The sequence below is a fragment of the Aedes albopictus genome, chromosome 3 (assembly GCF_035046485.1).
Source record: "Aedes albopictus strain Foshan chromosome 3, AalbF5, whole genome shotgun sequence".
Lineage (NCBI taxonomy): Eukaryota > Metazoa > Arthropoda > Insecta > Diptera > Culicidae > Aedes > Aedes albopictus.
This window is the reverse complement of record NC_085138.1, coordinates 65,459,539-65,483,493: the sequence shown is the minus strand read 5'-3', so window position 1 is coordinate 65,483,493 and position 23,955 is coordinate 65,459,539. Positions and strand designations below refer to the sequence as shown.

At 37.7% G+C, this 23,955-nt stretch overlaps 1 protein-coding gene across 1 annotated transcript in view; it reads right to left on the bottom strand.

The window, feature by feature from the left end:
* LOC109413662 (cuticlin-4) overlaps positions 1-23,955 on the bottom strand; it is a 149,976-nt gene that overhangs the window by 108,655 nt on the left and 17,366 nt on the right. The window contains exon 2 of the mRNA XM_019687363.3: positions 2,853-3,192. Coding sequence (XP_019542908.1) covers positions 2,853-2,912 — 60 coding nt within the window. The 5' untranslated portion in view covers positions 2,913-3,192. The remainder of the gene's footprint in view (positions 1-2,852; positions 3,193-23,955) is intronic.

Sequence of the window (23,955 nt, the reverse complement as noted above, 5' to 3'; positions counted from 1 at the left end):
GCATGTATCCTATATAGTTTGGAATATGTGCTGGGCGATATTGGTATTGACTATCATAGCGTGAAATAATCGAAAAAAATAGCGCGCTAGAATCGAGTGTGATATAATGGAGCGTGATTAAATAGAATCGTGACAAAATCGAAAAACCACTGTATAATTTCTGCAGAAAATATCAGTAGTCAGATTGTCGACAATATTTTGACTAAATATTTTGACAGAACAGTAGATGTTGGATGAAAATAGAAACTCTAATGAAGATTTCTGCTATAACGCCTATGAACAATCAGGGGATTCTCTAAACAACTTAAACCTCTGCGTTAATTTTTTTTCCTGCGTAAACGTCGCAATCACCAAGGCAATCTTTAAAACATTTCAAAAAGCAAAAAAATCAAGCCTTACCCAGCTATTTACACTATTTAGCGAATCCCCTTAATAATAAATATTTTAGCCGTCAAAATACTGATGATTAATTGGACAGTTTAACTTGAAAGCTAACTTGAAAGAACAGCCTGTGTTTGAAAGAAGGGAAATTGTATGGTAAGAAAGATTATCAATCAGGCAAATAAAACGGAGTTAGGTCATTAGACCAAAATGGGTCATCAGGCCGAAAAAGTTTAAAACCAAAAACGGGCAGACTAGGTAAATGGTTTGAATTTGTTACTGTTATATGCATGTACCTCGGAAGAACAGCCTATTTTTGAAAGACGGAAACATCTGTGATGGAAGAGATGGCCACCAATAAAATATCTAATAGTACAACTTGAAATACCCAGCTATTATGAGAAGAGGGTGAATAAGAAAAGGCAGTTTGACATTCAAAAGAAAAGCCTCTTCTCTATGGAATGTAAATTTATCATGGATCAGTCAGTAGTTCAATAAATTATTACTCTCAATGAAATATGCAATAGTACAACTCGAAACCACTGCGTATTGGAGGGAAAATCTCAGCAAATTGACCATCAATATTTCCGTATACTATTACATCAAATCCGAAAAATCATCCATGTGAGAAATGGGCATTTTTTTAATTATCGTACAAATTGGGCCGAAGGGTCTTAGATTTTCATGAAACTTTTTCCACAGGCAGGGCTCAGGGATAAATGAATAAAAAAAATCAGGGACGCCTGTTTTCCCGGAAAACTTCTCAAGAACGAAGCATTGTAGAAACAGTTTTTTTTTGAGAAATAAAAGCAAATTTTCTCAGAAATAAAAAAAAATATGAACTGGACAAATTTTTCCATAAAATTTTTTCACAGTTGAGAAAATGCGTAAAGAAAAGCCGGAAAAACTATGTCCGAACTCGAGGAAAATTTTCAAAAAAAAAAAATATTGAGAAGGATTTTTCATAAGATTTTTTAGTTTTTGAGTTACGGCCAATTTTGTAAAAAATGAAATGTGAAAAAAAAGCTTATAAAATTACCTTCATTCCACCTGAGTTTTCCGGGAAAATTTTTCTTATTTTTTTTTGATCATATATCTATGAACCCTGCCTGTGGAAAAAGTTTCATGAAAATCTGAGACCCTTCGGCCCAAACCCGTACGATAATAAAAAAAAAACCCCAAATGGAAAATGCATCAACGAGTAAAATAAAATCATGAAAGGTTTTCCCAGAATCCATGCTTCATGAAATTACATGATAGACCAGACTCGAGGACTGTGCAAAAGTCAAAGGGACTCAAAACATCTTCATGGACTTCGAATACGTATTTTAACATCATTTATGAAGACCTATTCGGCTTAACTCTTTGGAGACGGTATTTTCGGCTTTATGGATGCAACCTTGCTGGTCCAAATCACGTTTGTAAAGGTCGATTTTATTGGCTGGGCTAATGTGACCCATCCGTCTCCAAAGGGTTGACGTACTTTGCCCCCTTCTATTCGACTTATTTCGGCTTAAGTGTCCTAATTTTCAGAAAAATTGTACGTTCGGGGGAAAAAATAGGGGAAACTGCATTCTATTGGAACTGGTTTTCGGAGAAATGTCGCACAATCGGCTTCGATTGGAGCCGGTTGTATGAGAGCCTGCATCTTATTAAAATTTTTATTTAAACGAAAAAATTTCAAAAATTGGAATAATTTGCAAACGAATCATCCGCAAATTGCCAACTAACTTAACATAATTGGGTTCAGTTGACAGTTTTACTATTGAAACAAATTTGAACTATCCATGACGAATAATGAATGTGGGCCTGACAATAATCAACTTCACCCTGATGATTAACTACACCCCAGATTACAATACTCGATTTTTGAAGAAATCCTTGAAATCCTTGAAAATATTGCATTCCAAAAATTTCAGCGATCAAAGCTTATAAAATCTCTGGGGTTTCCGTTGAATACCTCTGAGAAATCCTTCAAGGAATTCAGAATGAATCATTGGAAGATTCAATAAAAGAATACTTAGGATAATTTGTGAACAAATCGTGGGGCATTCTCGAAATTTCTCGAAAAAAATCTGTAGAAATCTTGGAAAAAATGGTGGAGGAACCTCTGTATGAATTTCCGGACAAATTCGTGAAGCAACTTATCAAGGATTTTCTAAATGGTTTCTCTGGAAAAGCTCGTGGAAGAGTTTATGAAGAAATGTTTCTTCAAAAATTCATGATGCAACCCTTACAGGAATTCCCGAAGAATCTGTAAGAATCGCCAGAGAAATTCCTGGAAAAATGCTTGAAGGTGTTGCCCATGAAATGTTTGGTGCTTTTCACGTAAATCGGAGGCCTACTTGAAGGAATTTTTGGAGAACTTCCTGAAGAAATTTGAGGAGAAGTCGTGAACGACTTCTTGTAGGAATTTCTGATGAAATTGCCAGTGGAATTGCCGAAGTAAGTATCCCACCCCGATCACTCACCTTTAATACTGTGAAGAAAAGCACAAACGTCGCGACCAAAGATCGCGATCCTCTGCCCATGGTGACTGTTGTGTGTGTGTTTACTCCTTTTGCCGTGAGTTATGTATGCTCACTTTCCAGCACGGAGAAGATCGTGCTGTTGACTTAGATTAGAACTGGCTGGTGCGGGAGGAGGGGTGGTGGGTTAGAGTCTTAACACTTTCGGCAACTATGTAAAGGGCTTTCTATATGGGAAAGGATAAGGACGGGAAGCCGATCTTGTGGTCGGCTTCAGGTACCAGGGGGAAGGGGAGGACAACGATCAATCCAACCGGGTTGTGCCGGATTCGCGCGGGATGTTCTGTAATTAAATGAAGAAGGTGAAGATTTAGGTTAGTCATTGATTATACATATGATTTTATTGTTTGTTATCTGACTGCTGTTTTATATATTTTGAGGAAGTGTGTTTTCATATGATTTTGTTTTGATTACATTTTGACGCCAACCTGTGATTCAAAAATATATTATTTTATCATGAATGCATAGGTTTTTAGTTTTACCATATTAATTGTATCACATTGTAAAATGATTTATGATTCCACAAAACATTTCGTTTGCTTTATTTTATTAATATCTGTTTTATTTTGCTTCTCTCAATTCCAAGTAATTTATTAAGTAAACAATGGCTTTTTCATCGTCCATATACTCATTCTGGTGGGAATCGGCTGTCTTTGTAAACCTTAATTACCATAACTCGCTTTCAATCGTAAATTGTTGGCCTTCACCAATTGAGCTCGGCACACACACACCTGCTTCTGCGCAATCACCTGAATCCGAACCCCGCCCCAAATAATGATCGACCGCTTTCATCAGATCTGGATCTACCTCACCAGAATCTTCTTGGCCGCGGCAAATTAGTGCCAATAAATGGACCATTAACGCGCAAGCCTCTTTTACTCGCGTATGTGCGTCGTAATGTGCGGCGGCCATTTAACACACAAAACCACAATAAAAAAAAACCTCCCGATCGAGACCATGATATCTTGTTCACCACCAGCCAGCCAGCAGCGCTAACGGCTCAACCTTATTTCGGCGGGTGCTTCTTCGTTTCCTAATCTCGCGCGCGCAATCGAGGTTGAATGTTTTGGTTTTCGTTTTCGGGTTTTGGATGGACGCGAATGGAACTGCACGTGATAAGAAGAAATCCACCACAGACAGACGGAGAGGCAGGCAAGAGCTTCAGTAACGGCATTTCCCGGCATTGACCGACCATCATGGGGCCATCCATGGTGTTTGGTAGCCTAATAACCAGTCATTTTCCGGCGGGGGGTTCGGCGCTACCTATGGGGGAATCGGTGTAATATGCGGCGTTGGGAGCTAAACGATCCACCTGCACGGTTATAGGAGAAATGATGGCTTGTTCTTAACCTGTTTCGAAGTTTACTCCTGGTATAACAATGCACTACTACATGACACATTTTTATGTAAAAAGTTAGACCTCAAACACTAAGAATACCATACAGTTTTAACCCTCAAGCGATCGCGAGTTTGTATTTCGCACAACACGTTGAGAAAATCTCGCTTTTTGTATTCAGCATTAGCGTGGTGCTGGTGGTCGAAGCCCAACCACGCGAGTTACGGAAGGATAATAGTAAAACATAAGAATTTGCATAACGTGGCAGTAATCGTATACATCGTTGCAACATCGTTTAAACATACATTTATTATTCAGATTTAAGCGTAATAATAAAAAATGCCATCAATAAAATAGAAGAAATAAATCTAAGCAATAGCAAAATGACAAACATTCAAAACAGATAAAAACATTTTAACAGTGAATTATACTGAGTGGTTCTCAAGTTTGTAAACAATCCATAGTGCATTTCATATTGCTTTTTTTAATTTTTTTCCTGATTTCGAAATACTGATGATTAAACTGTTGAATTTGTATGTACATAAAACAATGTTACCTTATCAGTAAGGGAATGCGGTATTCCGAATTATTTCGCCAATTACATCTTGAAGCGAAACTCTACGGATTTAACTAGGCGAAATTTCTTATTTATTTTAATTTCGTTTCATCAAACTCTAAATACTTCGCCTTTAATGAAAAAAATAAATAAATTTTGACAAAGGTAAACGGAAACCACAAAATTACTGATAAATTTCGGAAATAAGTTTCCGTTGCTTAAAAATCTTGTTCATCTAAAGTTACTTTGAGGACCCGTATATTCTTATTCTAATCATATTCACTCCTCTTTGTTGGAACGAATCGAGTAAGATGTTGTCATGATCAAACACGTAACCCCATCACCAGTGGGATGTGATACGTAAGTCGCTTCACATTGTTACTTGTAGCTGTTCGTTCGCAGTTCGGATAGGAAGCGAATGAATGAATAATGAATGATGAAAAATGACAAAGAGCGATCGAATCGGCTATTATCATGATTAGGAGCGAATTTCTGCATGCAATGCCTACATTTTTTATTTATTGTTGTAGAAATGCTAGATTAGCAATGAAAATAATCGATATTTTTCGAAAACGTGAAAAATCATATTCACCATATCACTTGTATCAATCACGAATCGCATCGTCGATCGATCACCTGCGATCGTGGCTTCCAACCGTTCGCCGGAGTTTGCTATCATCACTGACAAGCAGACACACAAACAAAAGCGGCAACCGCACGCTCCTGTCTGACTTCGAATGTGAATGAAAATGCAAAGTGGTAATCAGGAACCCTGCTTATGTGTTACTAAAATATCTCGAGTCTACTGTATTCCTTAGTATGGTCTACAATCCCAACGTAAGATCTCGATGATTAGCTATGCTTTTGACGCATGAGGTATACTGATGAAAATTATTAATTTCAGTTTTTTTTGTAGTATATTTTTGACAGAATCTTGTATAAGCTTCCAAGAAAAATGTCCGGCGGACCTTTAATAATATTTTAGTGGTGGTGAGAGGTAAACATTTATTAAAAAAAAATGTTATTTTGGAGAATCTTTTGTTTTGTTTTTATCTACTATATTTACGCACTTCTTAGTTCAAGAATAGGTTACCACAGGACCCAAAGTTGTTTCCTTTACGAATGAAAATATCACATTTTGTAAATTTGTCAGGAGTGGGAGTCGATCCCAGATCTTCGTCGTAAATGGCATACATCAAGTTTGCTTCATGTTGAAAATTGACTCCAGACCTATCTGGTAAAATTCCAAAGTATTCCACTGGAAATTCCTTCTAGAGGTACCTCCAAGAGGGCCCATATAACCGAGGCGGTAAACGCTCGGGTATTCAGCATGACTATGCTGAGGGTGACGGGTTCGATTCCCGGTCGGTCCAGGATCTTTTTGTAATGGAAATTTCCTTGACTTCCTTGGGCATAGAGTATATTCGTGCCTGCCACACGATATACGCATGCAAAATGGTCATTGGCAGAGGAAGCTCTCAGTTAATAACTGTGGAAGTGCTCATAGAACACTAAGAGAACTGGCACTGAGAAGCAGGCTTTGTCCCAATGAGGACGTTACGCCAAGAAGAGAGAGAGATACCTCCAAGAAGTCCTTCTGAGAATTCCTTCAGGAACTTCATCTGGCATTTATCAAAGTTGAGTACAAAAAATATAGAAAAAAAAATCGATATAAAGAAGAGTACAAATGCCAGCTTCCTGATGAAACATTCTGTAAAGAACGGCGGAGTCTTCTTCACATTCATTTAGGCAACTTCCGGTGTAATGGCTTGCACTATATAAAATTGTATGATCTTAGCTTTGGAAGAAGATTGTCCCTGTTGTGGATGGAGCATAAGTTTTCAGCTTACGGGTCCATTCATTCCAATTTGGCCTCTCACACAAAGTCATGTTGAATATATTTACAATGTTTTACTAAACGAATCACATTGGGTTGGCCGCCTACAGGACTATGTTACCGTGCTGCAATGAATGGTAGACCTTTATCATACACCATCATCCTTCATGATTTATGTGGGGTGTGAATATAGTTTACTGTTATTCCCCTAGCGTGTCCGTCCCTTAGCAGGCATCAGTGACAGCCACCACCATGACGACGTGGTCAGTGTGTAAGCCGCCTCATTGAGAAAGGAGCTTTGACGAAGCAAGTTTCCTTCATCGTGTGGTTCTGGATTAGGCCAAGTGATTCTACTGTAGTCTGTTAAGATGGCGGGGCACGGATTGACCCAGTGAGTTACGCAATATTCACAATTTCCAACTGGACATTACTATAGGAATTCCTTCTGAGGTTTCCTCCAAGAACTCTTCTTGGGAATTCCTTCACGAATGTCGTTTGTGGATTCCTCAATATTCCTATATGGATCCCTCATGAGAATTTTTCCTGGAATTCTTTCAAAAGCTCCTTTAGAGATTCCTACACGAGCTTAGTCTGGGATTCCTCAGAGAATTCCTTCTGGGGATTGATCCAGGAGTTAGATCGGGGGAATCTTGGTGTTTCCCAGTAGGAACTTCTGGAGAACTTCCAGAAATATCTCCTAAAAAACTTTTTGATTGAAGATTTTCCACAAATAACTTTTGGTGTTTTTTGTTTAAGAAAAAAAAAACTTTTAGATGATTCCCAGAAAGAATACCTGGAGGATTTCCTGAGGGAACTCTTGGACAACACCCAGTAGGAAATCCTGGAGTATTTCTAAAGAATGTTTCTAAAGACAAGCGGGGAATGCAGCAGAAGCTCTTTGATGTATTCAAGAACAAGAGTTGGTGGCATCATTACGATGATCATCTCAATGGCGACGTTGTAAGCACCGAAGGTGGCGTGGTAAAAGATCTATGAGTACGTGCGCGGGACGTAAGATTTCCAGCCTCTAACTTCCAAGAGATTGAGGAGGAGGTTAGCCGGTTGAAAAATAACAAAGCCGCTAGAGCAGATCAACTACCAAGCGAGCTACTAACATATGGCGGAGGAGCACTGGTGAGAGCACTACAATGGGTCATTACCAAGATTTGGGAGGAGGAAGTATTACCGGAGGAATGGTTGGAAGGTATTGTGTGTCCCATCTACAAAAAAGGTGATAAGTTGGATTACGATACTCAAATTTTATGCCGCTATTTATCACCGATTGCAAGAGGGTTCGTGGGGCAATATCAGGCTAGATTCATGGGTGAACGCGCTACAACGGACAAGATGTTCAGCATCTACCAGGTGTTGCAGAAATGCCGCGTATACAACGTGTCCACTAGGGTGGTTCAAGATTATATGGAGAAAACCACTTAGCAAAAATTTTGATAGGCCCCATTCCCATTTCATTCTATATGATGCAACGAAGCTCCGGTCCAATTTTCAGCCAAATCCGTCAACATTTGGGCGGGGCTATTCATGTTTGAAGTTTGTATGGGAGAATTGATCGAAATACATGGGAAAACTGCAGGTTATTTTCCAGGCGATTTTAAAATATGTTCCCAAACTCCGAATGTTTTCTAATTCAACTCATTTATAGAAAAATAAGTCCTGATGAACCTGCCGAAAACCAGAAATCAATCGAAAACGGTCCGATGAAGTTATTACGGTTTAAATCTGCATATGTCTGGTCTTGTTTCCTACGGGGCCTAACATGCTTACATTTTTTAAACTTGACCAAAGCCAAACCCATGACGAGTAGGCGGCATATTCTTTGTTTATAATATGTTCTACGACAAGGATGACAGCTGTCTTCTGTGCCTCATTGCAGTTTAGTAATGAGGGTCAAATTGAAGCCCCTTTTTTTAACCTGGGAATTTGATTTGATAGGCATCGAGATCACCTGGCAATAATCCAACCGAATCATGTACTATCTGACAGATTACTGTGTGTATTGATGTAAGGAAAGTCCTTGGCCAAATCTCAAAACAAAGATGAGAATCAATCAAGGTTAAACATAACATGTCTTTCCCTTCGTTTAGATAGAATTCTTCCCGACAAGTATAAAAACCGATACCTAAGAGTTATCGTGTCCCAATATTCAGATTTTAATTATCTTTGTGTTGCTATTTCGAGCAGAAAATAGTGTATTCAAGGGTTTTGCATTTCGGACTTCAATAGGTATTAAGAAATAATTTAAAAATTTGCAATTTCCAGTCAACATAATGAGTTTCTTTTCGCGTTCAAACATTGCAATCTGCCTCAGATTTTTTATTATACGTAGTTACTTATTCCACACTAATTGGTTGCAGTTCTAAGTTTTAGGTACACGTAGAATTAAAATGTGTGTAAACGGTGTAAGTGCGTAGCTCATTAGGTCATCTCTAAGGCGAAGAAAAATGAAGTGAAATATAAACGTTTATCAAAGAAAACATCGATGACTGAAAAACCATACGTTACAGATTTTAAATTCAAACAACCTTACATTATTAAAAAAAATAGTTTATTAAAAAATAATTCACAAGTCAGGATCAGTTTACTGTTTCAATTGCGGTCACAATCCCCTGGGCATCGGAATACTCTGGCTGAAGGTGCCGTTCTTCTGCAGATGTTTTCCATCTTGGACGCGTGCATTTCAGTGCAAAAAAAAATGCCATTGATATCATTTCCTCCGTCCTTCTCGAACAACTTATGCACTCCATAATTAGAGTTGATCAATACCTAGAAAGCAGTCGAAAGATTCTTAAGTTTCCTAATGATGAATTTCAATGAATTACTTACTTTATACGATAATTTTTCTTACACTTATACTGAATTGAAGCACCTCCTTAATTTAAGATATGATATGAATGATTATGACACTTTGAATATCAACATTCTGGGCCGCCTACTCATCATAGATATGGCTTTGGTCAGGTTGAAACAATGAAACCATTAGGCCCCGTAGGAAACACGATCAGACATATGCAGGTTAAAACCGTTATAACTTCACCGGACCGCTTTCGACTGACTTCTGGTTTTCGGCAGGTTCATCAGAACATATTTTTCTATAAACGAGTTGAATTAGAGGACTGTTGAAGTTGGGGAACATATTTTAAAACCACCTGGAAAAGAACATGCAGCTTCCCCATGTATTTCGATCAATTCTCCCATACAAACTTCACAGATGAATAGCACCGCCCAAATGTTGACGGATTTGGCTGAAAATTGGACCAGAGCTTCGTTGCAACATATAGAATGAAATGAGAAGGGTGCCCATCAAAATTTCTGTTAAGTGGTATTTTGAGCCACGCTAGTGTCCACACATCACTTGATCATCGATTTTAATTCGACGTATCATACAAACGATCGAGACCAGCTGCGTCCGTGCCTAGCTCTCGACGTATACTATTATGTGTTCAGTTCAAAACCGAATTGGCGACATTTTTTCTTTTACTTCCGTTGCTTTTGCCTTGCGTTAAACACAATGTCGGAAGTGGTGCGCTGTAAAGCGCGTCACTTCCGACACTGTGTTTAACGCAAGACAAAAGCAGCGGAAGCAAAAAAAAAAAGTGTCGCTAATTCGGTTTTAAACTCACACTTTTTGGCTCACATTTTCATCCTACGAAAAACAAAGAATTGGATCGTTGTTTGGCTTGTTTCACATTTTTGTATTTTTTGTTTAAACACAAAAAGAACGGAATGAATCGGTGCGGCAACCGCTTGTTTTCGAATAAGATGAATATCGGAGCGTGAGATCACTGTTGGCACATACCTTAGCTACCAAAGGATTCATTTGCCCCATCTACACAGATACCCTAGATAGTGGGCATAAACACGAGTGTGTTGTGGATTGGCGTCTAAGCCGAAAGAGAGATGGGTTTGTGAAAAACGAGTGTTCATGATGTGGCTTCGGAGCAGAGCTGCCATATTACAGGATTGTATACGAAAAGAATTTTGCACCCCCTCGTTTACACTAGTTCACAGGATTTTTGAAATCGGTAAGCTGATGATCGTTTTTGGTGTAGAATCATGCCCTGAGTTCGAAAACGCGAAGGAAAAAAAAATACAGTAGAGCGGAAATTTTTTCGACTTTCCATACAAGGTTGATGATTTGAAATTGGTTTTTGTTCTATTTTTAAGGAAAGTCGCTCACTTCATACATCTCATTCTCTGTAACCAATGCTCCGATTGAGCTGAATTTTTTACTGTAACTCGCCTACATATGACATGTCAAATAAACATTGAGAAAGAATTTTTAAATTGTTTTTTTTTTTGCTCATTGAAAAAAAAAAACACATTTCTTCATATATTTTTGGAAATTTTGCTAAAATTTAAGGAGATCGTCCACAAATCTTGCCAATATCTTGAATATCATCAATCTGAAAGCAAAACCTGCATTCAGATGATCAAATGGTATTATATTTAGCTTTTTATTCATGGAAAAAAGATTTAAAATTGGCTGAACGAAACGCGAGATATTTGAATTTAAGTAAATTTCATATTTTACAAAGTTGTCAAACTCGATATTGAGCTAAGGAGTGTATCGTAAAGTAGTTGAAAATGTTTAAAATAGTTTCAAAAATAGTTTAATACAACTTTTAAGTAATTTTATTTTTGGAGATACTGTACAAATCCTTGAAAAAAGAAGTGGCTTTAATGATTTTCTAAAAATGTGCTTTTAACTGGGTTTTCAACCTAGAATACTGAACGCATGTTTTTAAATTTTTGCACACCTTCTTAAAAAATGAAATTGCGAAGAAAGTTCTATAAAGTTCGAAAATTATTAACTTTTTTGTGAAAATATAATAAGCTCTAGAATCCTCATGATATAGGCAAATTATTTTTTTCAAGAAAAATCTCCACTGCATTTAAGCGCAATTCTTAGAAATGAAAAAAAGGCCATTTTTGAGGAACCCCTTTTTTCTATGCTTCTCCAAATCATGTTTACGCAAATAAAAAATACAATTAATGAAAAATTCGCATTTTCTTAAAAAGGGTATGTTTTTTAATTTATGGACGAGTAAGTTAGGGCAAAAAATAGAATTTTATAACCTTTTAAGATATTAAAAGCAGAACTTCAAAGTTTGACAAAAATAGACGTTTTTTGGAGTGAACCGTTTTGTAGATATAGGAGATTCTTCTATCGAAAATATGAATTTTGAAAGTCGGCGTTGAATGATATGTTATGTGTACATAACTGTTAACAAGCATAAATATTTTCCAGATTTTTTATCGTACAAATTTTACTCGCTACAGATTTTTGAAATGTTTAAAAATCTTAACAAAATTGCATTTTGTGCAGATTTTTATTTTGTGAGGTGTATTCATTAAACCATATTTTCAATAATACTAAACATTTTCCAAATTTTTCCAAGCTGTTCTAAACTTATCTATATTGCGAAAATATCATAGAAGAATCGACATGAAAAGATCAATCCAGCTTCGAGATAGAGCATCCTGAACATTTTCAACTACTTTCCGATACACTCCTTAAAACTCAAAAACTGTTCTAACTTAAAATTTTTTGAAGTACGGTTTCGAAATCAGCGCTAAACTATGCTTCAAAAATTTTGGCCGTTGACAGAAGTTCACGACTTTCGTTTTATTTCGTAAACTAGTGTTATTTTCAAACTGCAAGGCAATGGGACAAGATTGTTAACTCAAAAAATAGCATATTTTTGACACTATTTTTTAAGCTTACAGCTCTAGTGAAATATTTTAAGATAGTAGAATAAAAGAGGGGGTTCCACCTTTTTTCGTGGTATGAATCTAAGCTTCTAATGCACCCCTCGATTTCAAATTTTGTCTGGACGTTCATAGTAACTTGAAATATGAACTGTAAAAAAAATATTTCTGAGCAAAACTTGTTAAAATATCGCAAAATTTCCTAAAAAAAATATCTAACTGCGTTTTTTTTTTATTATTTTTTAAAAGAAATATTTTGAGCAAACAGTTTATTCAGAAAAGTTGATAAGTCTCAACTTTGTAGAAAAACATATTGCTCTTAATATTGAAATTTCGGAATCATTCCAAAATCAAAATTGTTTGATCTTTTTTTTTAAATGAAATATTAGCGATGACTTTTAAAATCTTGCATGTAACAGAACAAGTTAAATTTCAAGCTATTAAGAGAATCCAATTGATTGAATTTGAAGTCAAACTGTACTCTAAAAGCTCAAATTTAGAGGATCAAACTTGAGCATTTTGTATAAAAATCGATCAATGCGTACTTTATTATGTCCCGTACTGTAGTTATTATTAATAGCAATGTGGTAATAGAGTATCTTGGTCAAGCCCACGCACAAGGGAGGGGTTTTGGAGGTTAAAGCCCTCCCATTTCCGATACTCTATACACAAGACGCCCTCCGCCCTTTGCTAAAATTGGGTAAAACCCCTCCCTTGTCGCCTTTTCTGTGCACGTGCCTGATCATGGTACAATCTCACCATATTTGGTTATAATGGTTATAATGATGGTATAAGTAGTTTAGGTCCCCTCTAGTCCAGGGAGTTTTTAATCTCGTCTTCTTCATTTAATTAATATTTTCTTCGAAATATTAAAGGCAAATTCATACTTGCATTTACATAATGACTTCAATATACACGAGAGAAAAAAGTTGAAATACCCAGAAATAAACAAACAAACAACTTCGATGTACCGTTTTAAATACCTCAACTCCACTTCTCTAATTTTCTCCAATATTTCTCTCACTTATTTGAATTCAGAAATTATTTAGAACTGCATGCAATCATCCAAGGTGATGTGATTTTTGGGAAAATCTAGAAGTCTATGGTGAAATTTCGAGAGCATACATAGAAAAATCCCATAAGATGTAAACGAGCCCCGGGAAATCCCAGAAAAAAAAAAATTGAGAGCAGTTCCTGGTGGAACTTATAATAGAAATATAAAAAAAAAAAAACTCCTAGAGAATTCCCGGATGAACTTCTTGAAAGGTATCAAAAGGAACATTTGATAAAAAAAAACCAGTAGCCATTTTTTAAGGAATGTCACAAGATTGTCATGATGCCAAAACGAAAGAAGAGCATCTGCTTCTTTCGGGGGAATAAAAGCACGACTAGGAAAGTGGGACTCGGCAGAGCTTCTATTTTGGGACCGGCCAATTTTGAATGGATTGACTTTTTCTGGTACGCGGTGAGATATGTATAGTATTCAGACGCGTACAAAAATCAATTGGTTTGATACAGACTTAGATGTGGCGAAAAAGTGTCCAAAAAAGCATTTACTGTCCAAATGGTTGGGCACTCTATTCATTTTTTTCAATTAGTCCTTTCTGCAGTTGTGAACTAACTACGTAATGTTGTGGAGCGTGCTCAAAGAAAACTACTATTAGCTATGGAAGGCTCATGGACCACACCGTTAAACAAAACCAGACGATCACAGCATAATATTGCATTTATCGCCTGAGTTAGTATTGGGTCCGAAAATCGGTATCCATAGCAAACATTGCCGCATTTTGCCCGGCTATCCCTTACTGAAGCAAACCTCCCCAAACCCTCATACCCCAAGTGGCACACCTGGCAGAGCTTCCATAACTTGAAGCAAGGCAATGTAAGCGCGTGGTGGTGGCATTCAGCCACTTGTTGTCGTAGATCGGCAACACTAGCCAGCCCCGCGTGGTGCGCAAGCGTTGCACGAAACGATCTACGTGAGTGAAGAAGATAGCAATCCCCATATACGTGAGGAAAATTAGGTTACGACAGCCTGGCGTGCCGCTCGCGCGTTGGCTAAATATAGCTACCAACAATGTGAAGCCGATGCTCGATGAACGAGTAGCAGCAGGTGATGAATTTGGGTGGAAAGTCTAATCAGCGATAAATGGTCGGTCAGTTGGGGCTGCGGCCAGCGGCTGCGACGTCCAATCCATCACGTATTGAACATTGGAAGTAAGCCCTTTTTTGGCACAAATGGAGTTGTATATAGAAGGAGATAAATCTTGTTGTTGTTTAGTTACTAAATGACACGAAGTTCATGAAAATTGAGTTTTAAAGACATTTAAAATTCGATTTTTTCTCAACCTTTCAGGACGCGCGGTTACTTGATGCTGAAACAGCACCGCGCTTGCACCGTGTACGACTAGCGAGGTTTTTTTTGGTAGAGTTTTACTTTTTACAACGGCGCGCGTCCTGAACGGTTAACTGTGTTTCGTCTCAGTTAGATCACAATTAGATACATTCTTAAACATTCATTATTGGTATGAATACAATATGAAATCACTGTATTAACTCGACGATGGCATCCCAAAATTGAATTTCATAAACCAAACTTCTACAAAAGTGCTTCTTTTCAATAAGCTTAAATTCCTGAATAAATTGCCCACCTTCAGGCGTTATTCGCAGTTAAGGCAATTTTTATTCTATAGTATACCGTCGTTGGGGGTGATAATAATGGGTCAGTGGGGCAAGTATGGGTCAACACATTATCTGAAATATCTCATCAAAAATTGCTAATACCGGGGCCCGCGGCGTAGTTGGTCACACGTTCGCTTCATATGCGAATGGTCATGGGTTTGATTCCCAGCCCCGGCACTTGCAATTTTTCGTCAGTTACTCTTCTCCCCGAGAGTGGCTGACATTGACCCTCTTCTGAGCCCATGGCTCAAACGGACCCGGGTACCTGCACATCGGCGAAATGCAACTCATAAAAGACCCCCAATCGGACTGGAAAATGAACAGCAAGCACCCATCGACATCCTCGTGCTCATCATTTTACCGAGAAAAGAGTAGAAAAATGAAAGCAGCACGAAGGCAATCAATTCGATATAGTAAAATGGAATACTTCTAGACGCTGTACAAAGCGTAAGTACAGCTGTCAATTAAAATCGCTCACGTTGTGCCCTAGTGGACAATAGAGCTGTAAAATAGGTTAAGTGATGGAGAATAAAAAAAAATGCTAATATCGAATCAAAAATTTTATGGTGTAATCCTCGTAGTTATCAGCAGTTCCTGTAAAAAATGAGGTTTCTAGAGCAATTAGCTAAATTTTGATAAATCATCGAAAAAAACCTTGAAAATAAGGCTTTTTCAAAAAGCCATATTTAAAGCTCGATGAAACGTCACACTTTTAGGTGGATTGATACTTCTTAGAATCTCAAACTCATATTTATCATATAATATAGTATTGGTTAGGGGCCGTCCATATATCACGTGGACAGCTTGGAGGGGGGAGGGGGTTAGCGAAAAATCCACGCTTGTCCACGGAGAGGGGGGTGGGGGTTCGTCAAATGTCCACGTGGACAACATTAACATATAAATTAGGAAACAAGAATCAACAAACGAAACAAAATATGTCGCATTATTGATGAGATTCTCTTCAACAGTTCTTTCATACATTTTATTTTATTATACAAAAAAAAAATTTGGTACTGATTCACAGACTAATTTGTTTTAAATTATCAGAATTACTAATTACTTAGTTTTCTTCATCGAGGAATATACTGGAGATTTAAAATGGAGTGTAGGCAAATGTTGGTGTTTCAGTCAGAAAGTTTTCTTTGAAGCTCTGTATGAATTTTTATAAGTTTCATATCAATTTTTTAAGCTACTTCAAAGTTTCAAAATACATGTAGGAATTTGCAGACTTATCTCAAAAACTTTTTTTGTAGGTTCCTTTAAGATTTAAGATGTTTCTAATGGATATTGAAGTCTAAGCCTCACCAATACAATTTAGTTGCTGTAAATTTTGGTTTTTGTAAGAATCTAAGAAATATAATCTTATCTCAACAAAAATCTAAGATTTAGAATTACCTTATCTCAACAAAACAATAAGACAATCATAGATTGAATAAATATTCTAAAAAACACCGTCTTCAACCAGAGGCTGTACAGACTAGACATTGAACAATCACTAACATTAGGCGATAGACATTACACGAAAAACACCCAATGAAGAATTTCCGTTTGACGAAAATTTTTCACCAACTGGAGCAAGAATCGAACCCACACTCTCACAAACATTAAGCTGAATTAAAAACAATGTTGAAAACTTGTAGGTACCTATTTTGTGCTACTTGTTTGTATTCTATGTAAAGCTATAGAATATTAGCTTTTTATAAAGTTTTCAATTATATGTAAGACATGATTTACGAAAAAAAAAAAAAATTTGAAAAAAACTTTTCAAGATCACTTTTTCTATTTTTTTAGAAATGTGAAAAAAAACTTTTTTTCTGATGTCCATGTGGACAATGGGGGGGGGGGGAGGGTAGGAGTCAATGAAAAATCCACGCTTGTCCACGGGGAGGTGGGAGGGGGTCAAAAACCATGAATTTTCTGTCCACGTGGTAAATGGACGGCCCCTTACTAGTAGTACCAACCTTGAACAGAAGTTTGTTAACGTGCCATGCTGTCAATGCGGAACCAATTCGGACCCTCTTTTTCATATACGTGCAATTCAAAGGAAAATTGGCGAACTCCAAATATATTTTCATTATCTGTGCATTAGAGTGGGTCATCGTTTATATGGAAAAATGAAAAATTCAATGGTATCCCATCTGATCAAAGCTTTTTTGCTCCCATTTCAGGACCCAAATAAGTGTGCAAAATTTGGGCACGATCGGTTATGTCTACGTTTTGCGCATCGCGTTTGAAGTTTGTATGGAGTTTTACATAGGAAAACACACTTTTTTGCATTTCTCTCATAACAAGCTCAATTTTTTCTAAAACCATGTAACCAATAAAAGCATAGCCTAGGGTGTCCTGAAAAACTTTGTCGAAGACCGCGAAGTGATCTGATGCTCATGAAAAAAGTTATAGCGTTGGCATTGCTTGGCGAAACAGCATGATTTTGTTGCTATTGTTATTCCTTTGCGTGTTAAAGCATAAACACATGCATGCGGTTCGTAGGTTATAACTATTTTTATAAGCATCGGATCGCTTTGCGGTCTTCAACAAAGTTTTTCAGGACATCCTAGGCTATCATTTTACAATATCGGTTAAAAAGTTTCAGACAAACTTTTTCAACTTATTACAAAAATGCAAAAAGGTATGTTTTCCCATACAAAATCCCATACAAATTTCAATTGCAATGCGCAAAGTGTAGACGCAACCGATCGTGCTCAAATTTTGCACAGATGCTCAGGACCCAAAACGGAATCAAAAAAGCTTTGATCTGAGAAAACGGTTCCGATGACCCACGCTACTGTGCATGCATCACCAACGTTCACATTCACATAGCATATCTGACGAAGACACTGCCGGTGTAATATACAAGCTTTAAAAGAAATCAACGCACATTATCTAATCATCAATAGCTTACAGCGTAGCGCGGTTCAGCACCATAGTCAACCCCAGGATCGAGGGATCAAATCCCAATATCGCCGGAATCAGCAAAAAAAAAACAGAAACAGTATTTAAAAACGTGTCCCCAAGCCTCAAAAGCTGCACAGGAGAGTGAGGATAAAAATAGAAGCGAAAGGGAAGCCGTAAAATGTGCAGGGGGAAATATTTTGTTTTTATTGTTGACAATCTGGGGGATAGGAAATTTAAGCGTTTAATCAGCGTATATTGGGCCAAAACCTGCATTTAATTAGTACTTATGGCGCATATACGGCAAATCAGCATTTAATGACCTGCTGTAAAGGCGGATATAGTGCCGAATCAATGCCATTTTAACTGCTTATTGGTTACCTGGGTAATATGGAAAAACTTGGCCAAATGTATGCATAAATCACAAGTTTTTGTTATTTACTACTAGGTGGCGCTGTAAGCGTTCAATTAATAAAGCCTTTGGTACTCTTGTACGGTAACTATCAAATCAAATCAAATGACTGAAAGATTCGTTATATATAAAAAAACAATGCAAGAAAATTATTCGATCATAATTGCTAGCAGCAATCATGAACACCGAGCAAATTTGTTCGTTTATCTAAGCTCAACGAACTTGACGTAAGCTGCTTTCAGCCGCATTACGAGCAGATGAAGCTCCTCGACAAGCTTCTCAACCGTAACTGGCATTAAAACCGCACTCACGGCAAATAATGACTCAATTCATATGCATTTCGCTGAGGAGAAAATCTGCACACAACAACGCATCGCCCGGCTCTTTCTCTTGCATGTTTTGTTTTATTTTTTGTGATACTCAAAATTCGTGCTTACTGCATTCATCAGCTGGAATGGACAGCTTTATGATCGACTATGTGAAAAGCATGCAGCAGCGAATATTTTCTCTTGTTATTTCAGGCCAAACATGTCTAAAGGTCCAATCTGCAGAAGAGAGGCTCTCTTTGGTTTCCCTCTCTTTCGGTAATATCTCAGCTGTTTATTTGAATAATGATTGTCTCCTTGCATAGAACGATGGTCAAAATAATCGTCTTTTGATTTGTACTGCAAAAGTAGTTGAAAAGTGTATCATTATATTGCAATAATTGAAAAAGAAAGTGAACAAAGAGAGCCTCTCAAATGCAGATAGGACCTATTGAAATGTTTGGCCTGATTTTATTTTCATCAAACCAACCCAACACTTTGCCTGCGCTTACGACCCGGATGGTAATACCTAAACACATTATCGTACTGTGTATGTTTGTGGATAAAAAAACAACTTTCGCCGAATTGCCGGCAGAGCCAGATGGGGGCTGCTGGGACCTCCACTGATCGGAGATCAGTTGAGCCAACAGTGGTTTTCAACCCGGGACAGCATGCACTCCCCCTTAGATGATTTCTAGCATCGCGCTCAACGGTCAAGTGAATGTTTTTTTTTGATTGATATGAAAGAATTTTGAAATTCTATTGATGCTTTGTTTTACGATGTGTGATGAAGTTATTATAGTTTTCTTAATGTTGTGTTGTGGGTATAATGACTTAAATCTTCAAGATTTCAAACTTTTTAAATCAAGCCTAACTTTACCAAACACCGTATCTAACAAAAACAACGAACGGAGAAAACCGAAGGGGAAGTTCGCTGTTTCCATAGCAACTCTTATATTGAGCATTTCAGAAACGTGAAAAATCCGGGTGTTTTTTCACAATTCAGTAAAAAACTTAACGACGTATAATCAATGGTGTAGCATTGATTATACGTCGTTTTCAAAATTTGTTACTGAATTCATTCCCATAGGTGAGTGATACAAGTAGCCTTTAGCGAAACGCAGCGCCTTATGTGAAAATCTCTTTTTTGTTCACATATGTTACATACGGTGTTTGGTAAAGCTAGGCTTGAAATATTCTTTTCTCCAAATTTCTGTAGTAAACTTGTTAAAATTCATTACTTAAACTAGAAATCAGCGAAATCAAATTATGATCATCGACTACGGCAAGTTTTGACAAAGTACCATACCAGAGTTTTGGGATTCTAGCAACGAATAGTAATCTTCGATTATTTCAATGTTTGGACAATTTGTTCGAAACCGCTGCCGCTAAGATTACCAACACTTCAACCGGTGGCGATGTGGTTGCAAAACATGCCTGACTCCGGATCGGTGTGATGCAGCCACCGCACCGCGCACAAAGATAATAAGAAAGTTTTAATTACGGAATCGTGAGTCGTGCGAACCACACGCAAATACGCGATGCGATGTTTGTGTTTCGATCCCACCTCACTAGGTACCCCAAGTGTGGTTGCATATTTTGAAGTGAAACTTTTTCTTTCACCTTGAACATAATGTATTATCACTTCCAAATTTGCGGCTACATCATTTTTTTGGGTGTTGCTTTAAGAGGTTACGTTTTTCTTACTGCATACATGCTTTGGGTTAAGGCGCTGTCAGAGTTCAGATACCCTTGTCGGATGGCCAGCATCTCGTGACGAACGAAGAGGAGAAATTTATATTGGCGGGATGAAAGCGACTGGTTATGTTTTGCTTCCGTACCGTTAAAGGTGGAGTGATGGTTTAATGAGATAATAAGCACGAGCCAAATACAGGGCAGTTAAGGTAGGTATATGAATTTCAACGGGTAAAAGTTAGTATATAACGATAGTTTAAGCAACTGTTGTCTTTTCTCTCAATAAATATGTTGAGGTTTCTTCATCAATCAATCAAATTCACTACAGCAGCTGTTATGACTTTTGGCCCAAGGCAGATTTTATCCCAGATGTCTTCGTATCCCAAAACACTTCATACAAATTTTAGTTTGACCAAAACTCCTTAGGAAATTTCGCAAAAAATACATAACATTTTTATAAAATATTTCCAACAACACAACCAAGGAATGCAAATATCTCTTGAAATTTCACTGTGAATACCGAGGCCCATGGCAAAATGATCACATGTTCGCTTCATAAGCGGATGATTATGGTTTCGGTTTTCATCTCCGGCCACCCGATTTTTTATGAATTTTACAATAATGGTCATAAGCACCAACACAGTCAATACGAGATTTAATCCAGTTTTACAAAAAAAAATCTAGATTAAATTTTAAAATTTCATTCGGTAAACACCAAAGAGTTCCAACAGAGGATTAAACAAAGGTAGCACACAGCCATCATCTCTCCCGTAATAGTTTTTGAGTGCGTGTGAGTGTGCTGCTCGCGTCTAGTGCCAATTCCAATCAGCTGGAGTAAGGTGACTGGAAGGGAGGATGGCGTCATGTTCCAATTTTGACAGGCCTCTTGCTCGTTCGAATGGGAATTTGTTTGGAATTGACAGATGATCGCTGTTCCAATTCTGACATTCACGCTACTCTCCTTTCTAGTTACTCTAAGCCGGTGTTTATATACTTTTTTTATTCCTGTTGCATGATAAAATAAATAATAAAATAAAACATTATCACGAACATTCTGCTGCAAAAATCTGCTCCTTCAATTTCTTATCGCATACACGAGTTTCCACCAGTATGAAGAATTGATAGCCAACTGAAAGATCATCAGCAATCGCGTAGCCTCATTCATGAGTAGTGTGTGCAACACATTTCAACCGGAATTCTTCCTGGGGTTCCTCGAAAGGATCTTTCCCAGATTTTTTTTATTGCTTCCGTAGATCATATTCTTGTTTTAGTTTTATGGTTATTCATGACTGAAATCTCTACAAAATTAAAAGAAATTCTTTCTTACCATTCTTCCGAGATTCTTCGAGATTCATCCTAGAGATAAGAAAACTAGCTCCTAATTAATTCTGGAGAAATTTCTACAAACATTTCTGGAAAAGACGCTCGTACTTCTAGATTTTTTCTCTTATAGGTTCAGGGATTCCTTTAAAACACATTTCCTGTGAGATTTCTTTAGCTGAAATTCCTTCTGTGGCTAGAAATTCCTCCAAAAAATTGTTAAGAAATTACTAATTGCATTCGTGCGGAGCTTCAACAAAGAGTTTCTCCTGGAATTCGCAAAAGCATTTCTCCGAGAAATTAAGAAATTCTTCCGGGAATTTATTTAAAAAATCATCCAAGAGTTCCTTCGGGAATCTCTCCAGATATTTCCCAATGAATCCTTCAGAAGTTCTTCCGGGAATGTCTACAGAACTTGTTCCAAGAATTCATTCAGAAATTCCTCCGGATATTCCTCCAGAAATTGCTCTCGAAATCCCTTCAGAATTCATTCAAGCAAATGAAATGAAATGGAAATTTCCGGGAATTACCTCATAAATTTATCCGTTACATTCTTAAGAAAGTCTTGCGGATAGGGTATGTGTGCCATCAGTAATCTCACGCTCCCATATTCATCCTATTCGAAAACAAGCGAATACGGCACCGATTGATTTCGTTCTTTGTGTTTACATGGGTGCTCACTTCTAACAAAAAATACAAAAATAAGAAACAAAACAAACAGCGCTCCAATCCCTTGTTTTTCGTAGGATGAAAATGGGAGCCACATGCTTAATAAGGGAACCAATACCCTATTTATCCAGAATTTCCTCCAGAAATTCTTGCGCGAATTCGTCCAGAAATTCCTCCAGGAATTTCTCACCAAATTTCTTCGGGAAACCTTCGGGAGTTTATCCAGCGATTCCTCCAAAAATTTTTCCGAGATCTCCTCTAGAAATCCTTCCGAGACTTCCGTTGTACATTCTTCCGTAAATTTCACAACAAATTCCTCTGAGAACTCCTTAACTCTTGCAGGGATCCTGATTTCCCCTTTTTATCTTCCTCCACATTCGAAGACAGTCAGCAGCGAACGGTTGTCGCTTTAGTTCGTGTGTACGCTTGTCAGCGACGACAGCAAACTCCGGCGAACAGTGGGAAGCCACACTTGGAAATTACTCATTTGTCCACATTCGCATCGCAAGCGAATGCGATTCGTGAGTGATGCGATTGACATTGTGCATACGAATTTTTGATGTTTTCGAATTATTTTCTTTGCTAATCTAGCATTTCAACAAGAATACAGTAAAAATGTATGCATTACATGCAGAAATTCCCTTCTACTTATGATAATAGCCGCTTCGATCGCTCACCAGCATTCTTCACCATTAGCCATTCATTCATTCGCTTGCGATCCAAACTGCGACGAATGGCAACGAATATTCATGTCAAGCAGCTGGCTCATCGCTTCCCACTGGTGATGGGGTTGCGTGTTTGATCACGACAATCCGTTTGCTGCATCTTTCTCGATTCGCTTCAGCAAAGAGGAGTGAATATGAATGGAGTGAGGCGAATATACCGATCCTTGCTTCAGAGAATGCATCCAGGAGTTCGTCGTAAAAATCCTCCTGATTTTTTTTCCGACAATCCCTCCAGAAGTTCCGTCGGGAATTTCCTAGGGAATCGTGCGAGAAATTTCTCTGGGGATTCCTCCAGAAGTTTTTTGGGGAACTAATTCCGCCAGAAATTTCATGGAAATTCATTCAGAAATTCTTCTGGGAATGCCTACAGAACTTTTTCCGAGAATTCATTCGGGAATTGCTCCGGGAATTCCTCTAGAAATATCTCCAGGAATTCCTCCAGAATACAATCCGGAAATTGGATGTTGAGGGTACTCATAAGACAAAATAAAATTCCATGAGTTTTCCAAGTTTTTCCAGGGGAATGTTAAATATTTTTTTTATCTGTATTAACCCTTACGTGGCCGACAGGGAACCCGGGTACCCAGCGCCCATTTGAAAAGCACGGTGTAGAAAAAAAGCGAAAAATTTGTCGGACACATAACGGTTAACGAGATTTTTAGCCCTAGGCTAGTTCATCTCGGGACCCACGCTTTACTTCCCTTCCGAAGGAAGAACTCACATTTTGTGAGTATGTCGGGAGTGGGATTCGATCCCAGGTCCTCGGCGTGATAGTCAAGTGTTCTAACCATCACACCAGCTCCGCTCTACTGTTAAATATTAAAAATGCAGAAAATTAGCCCAAATTTTATGAAATTTTCATTTCTATTTCTTCTTCTCAAGAACTATAT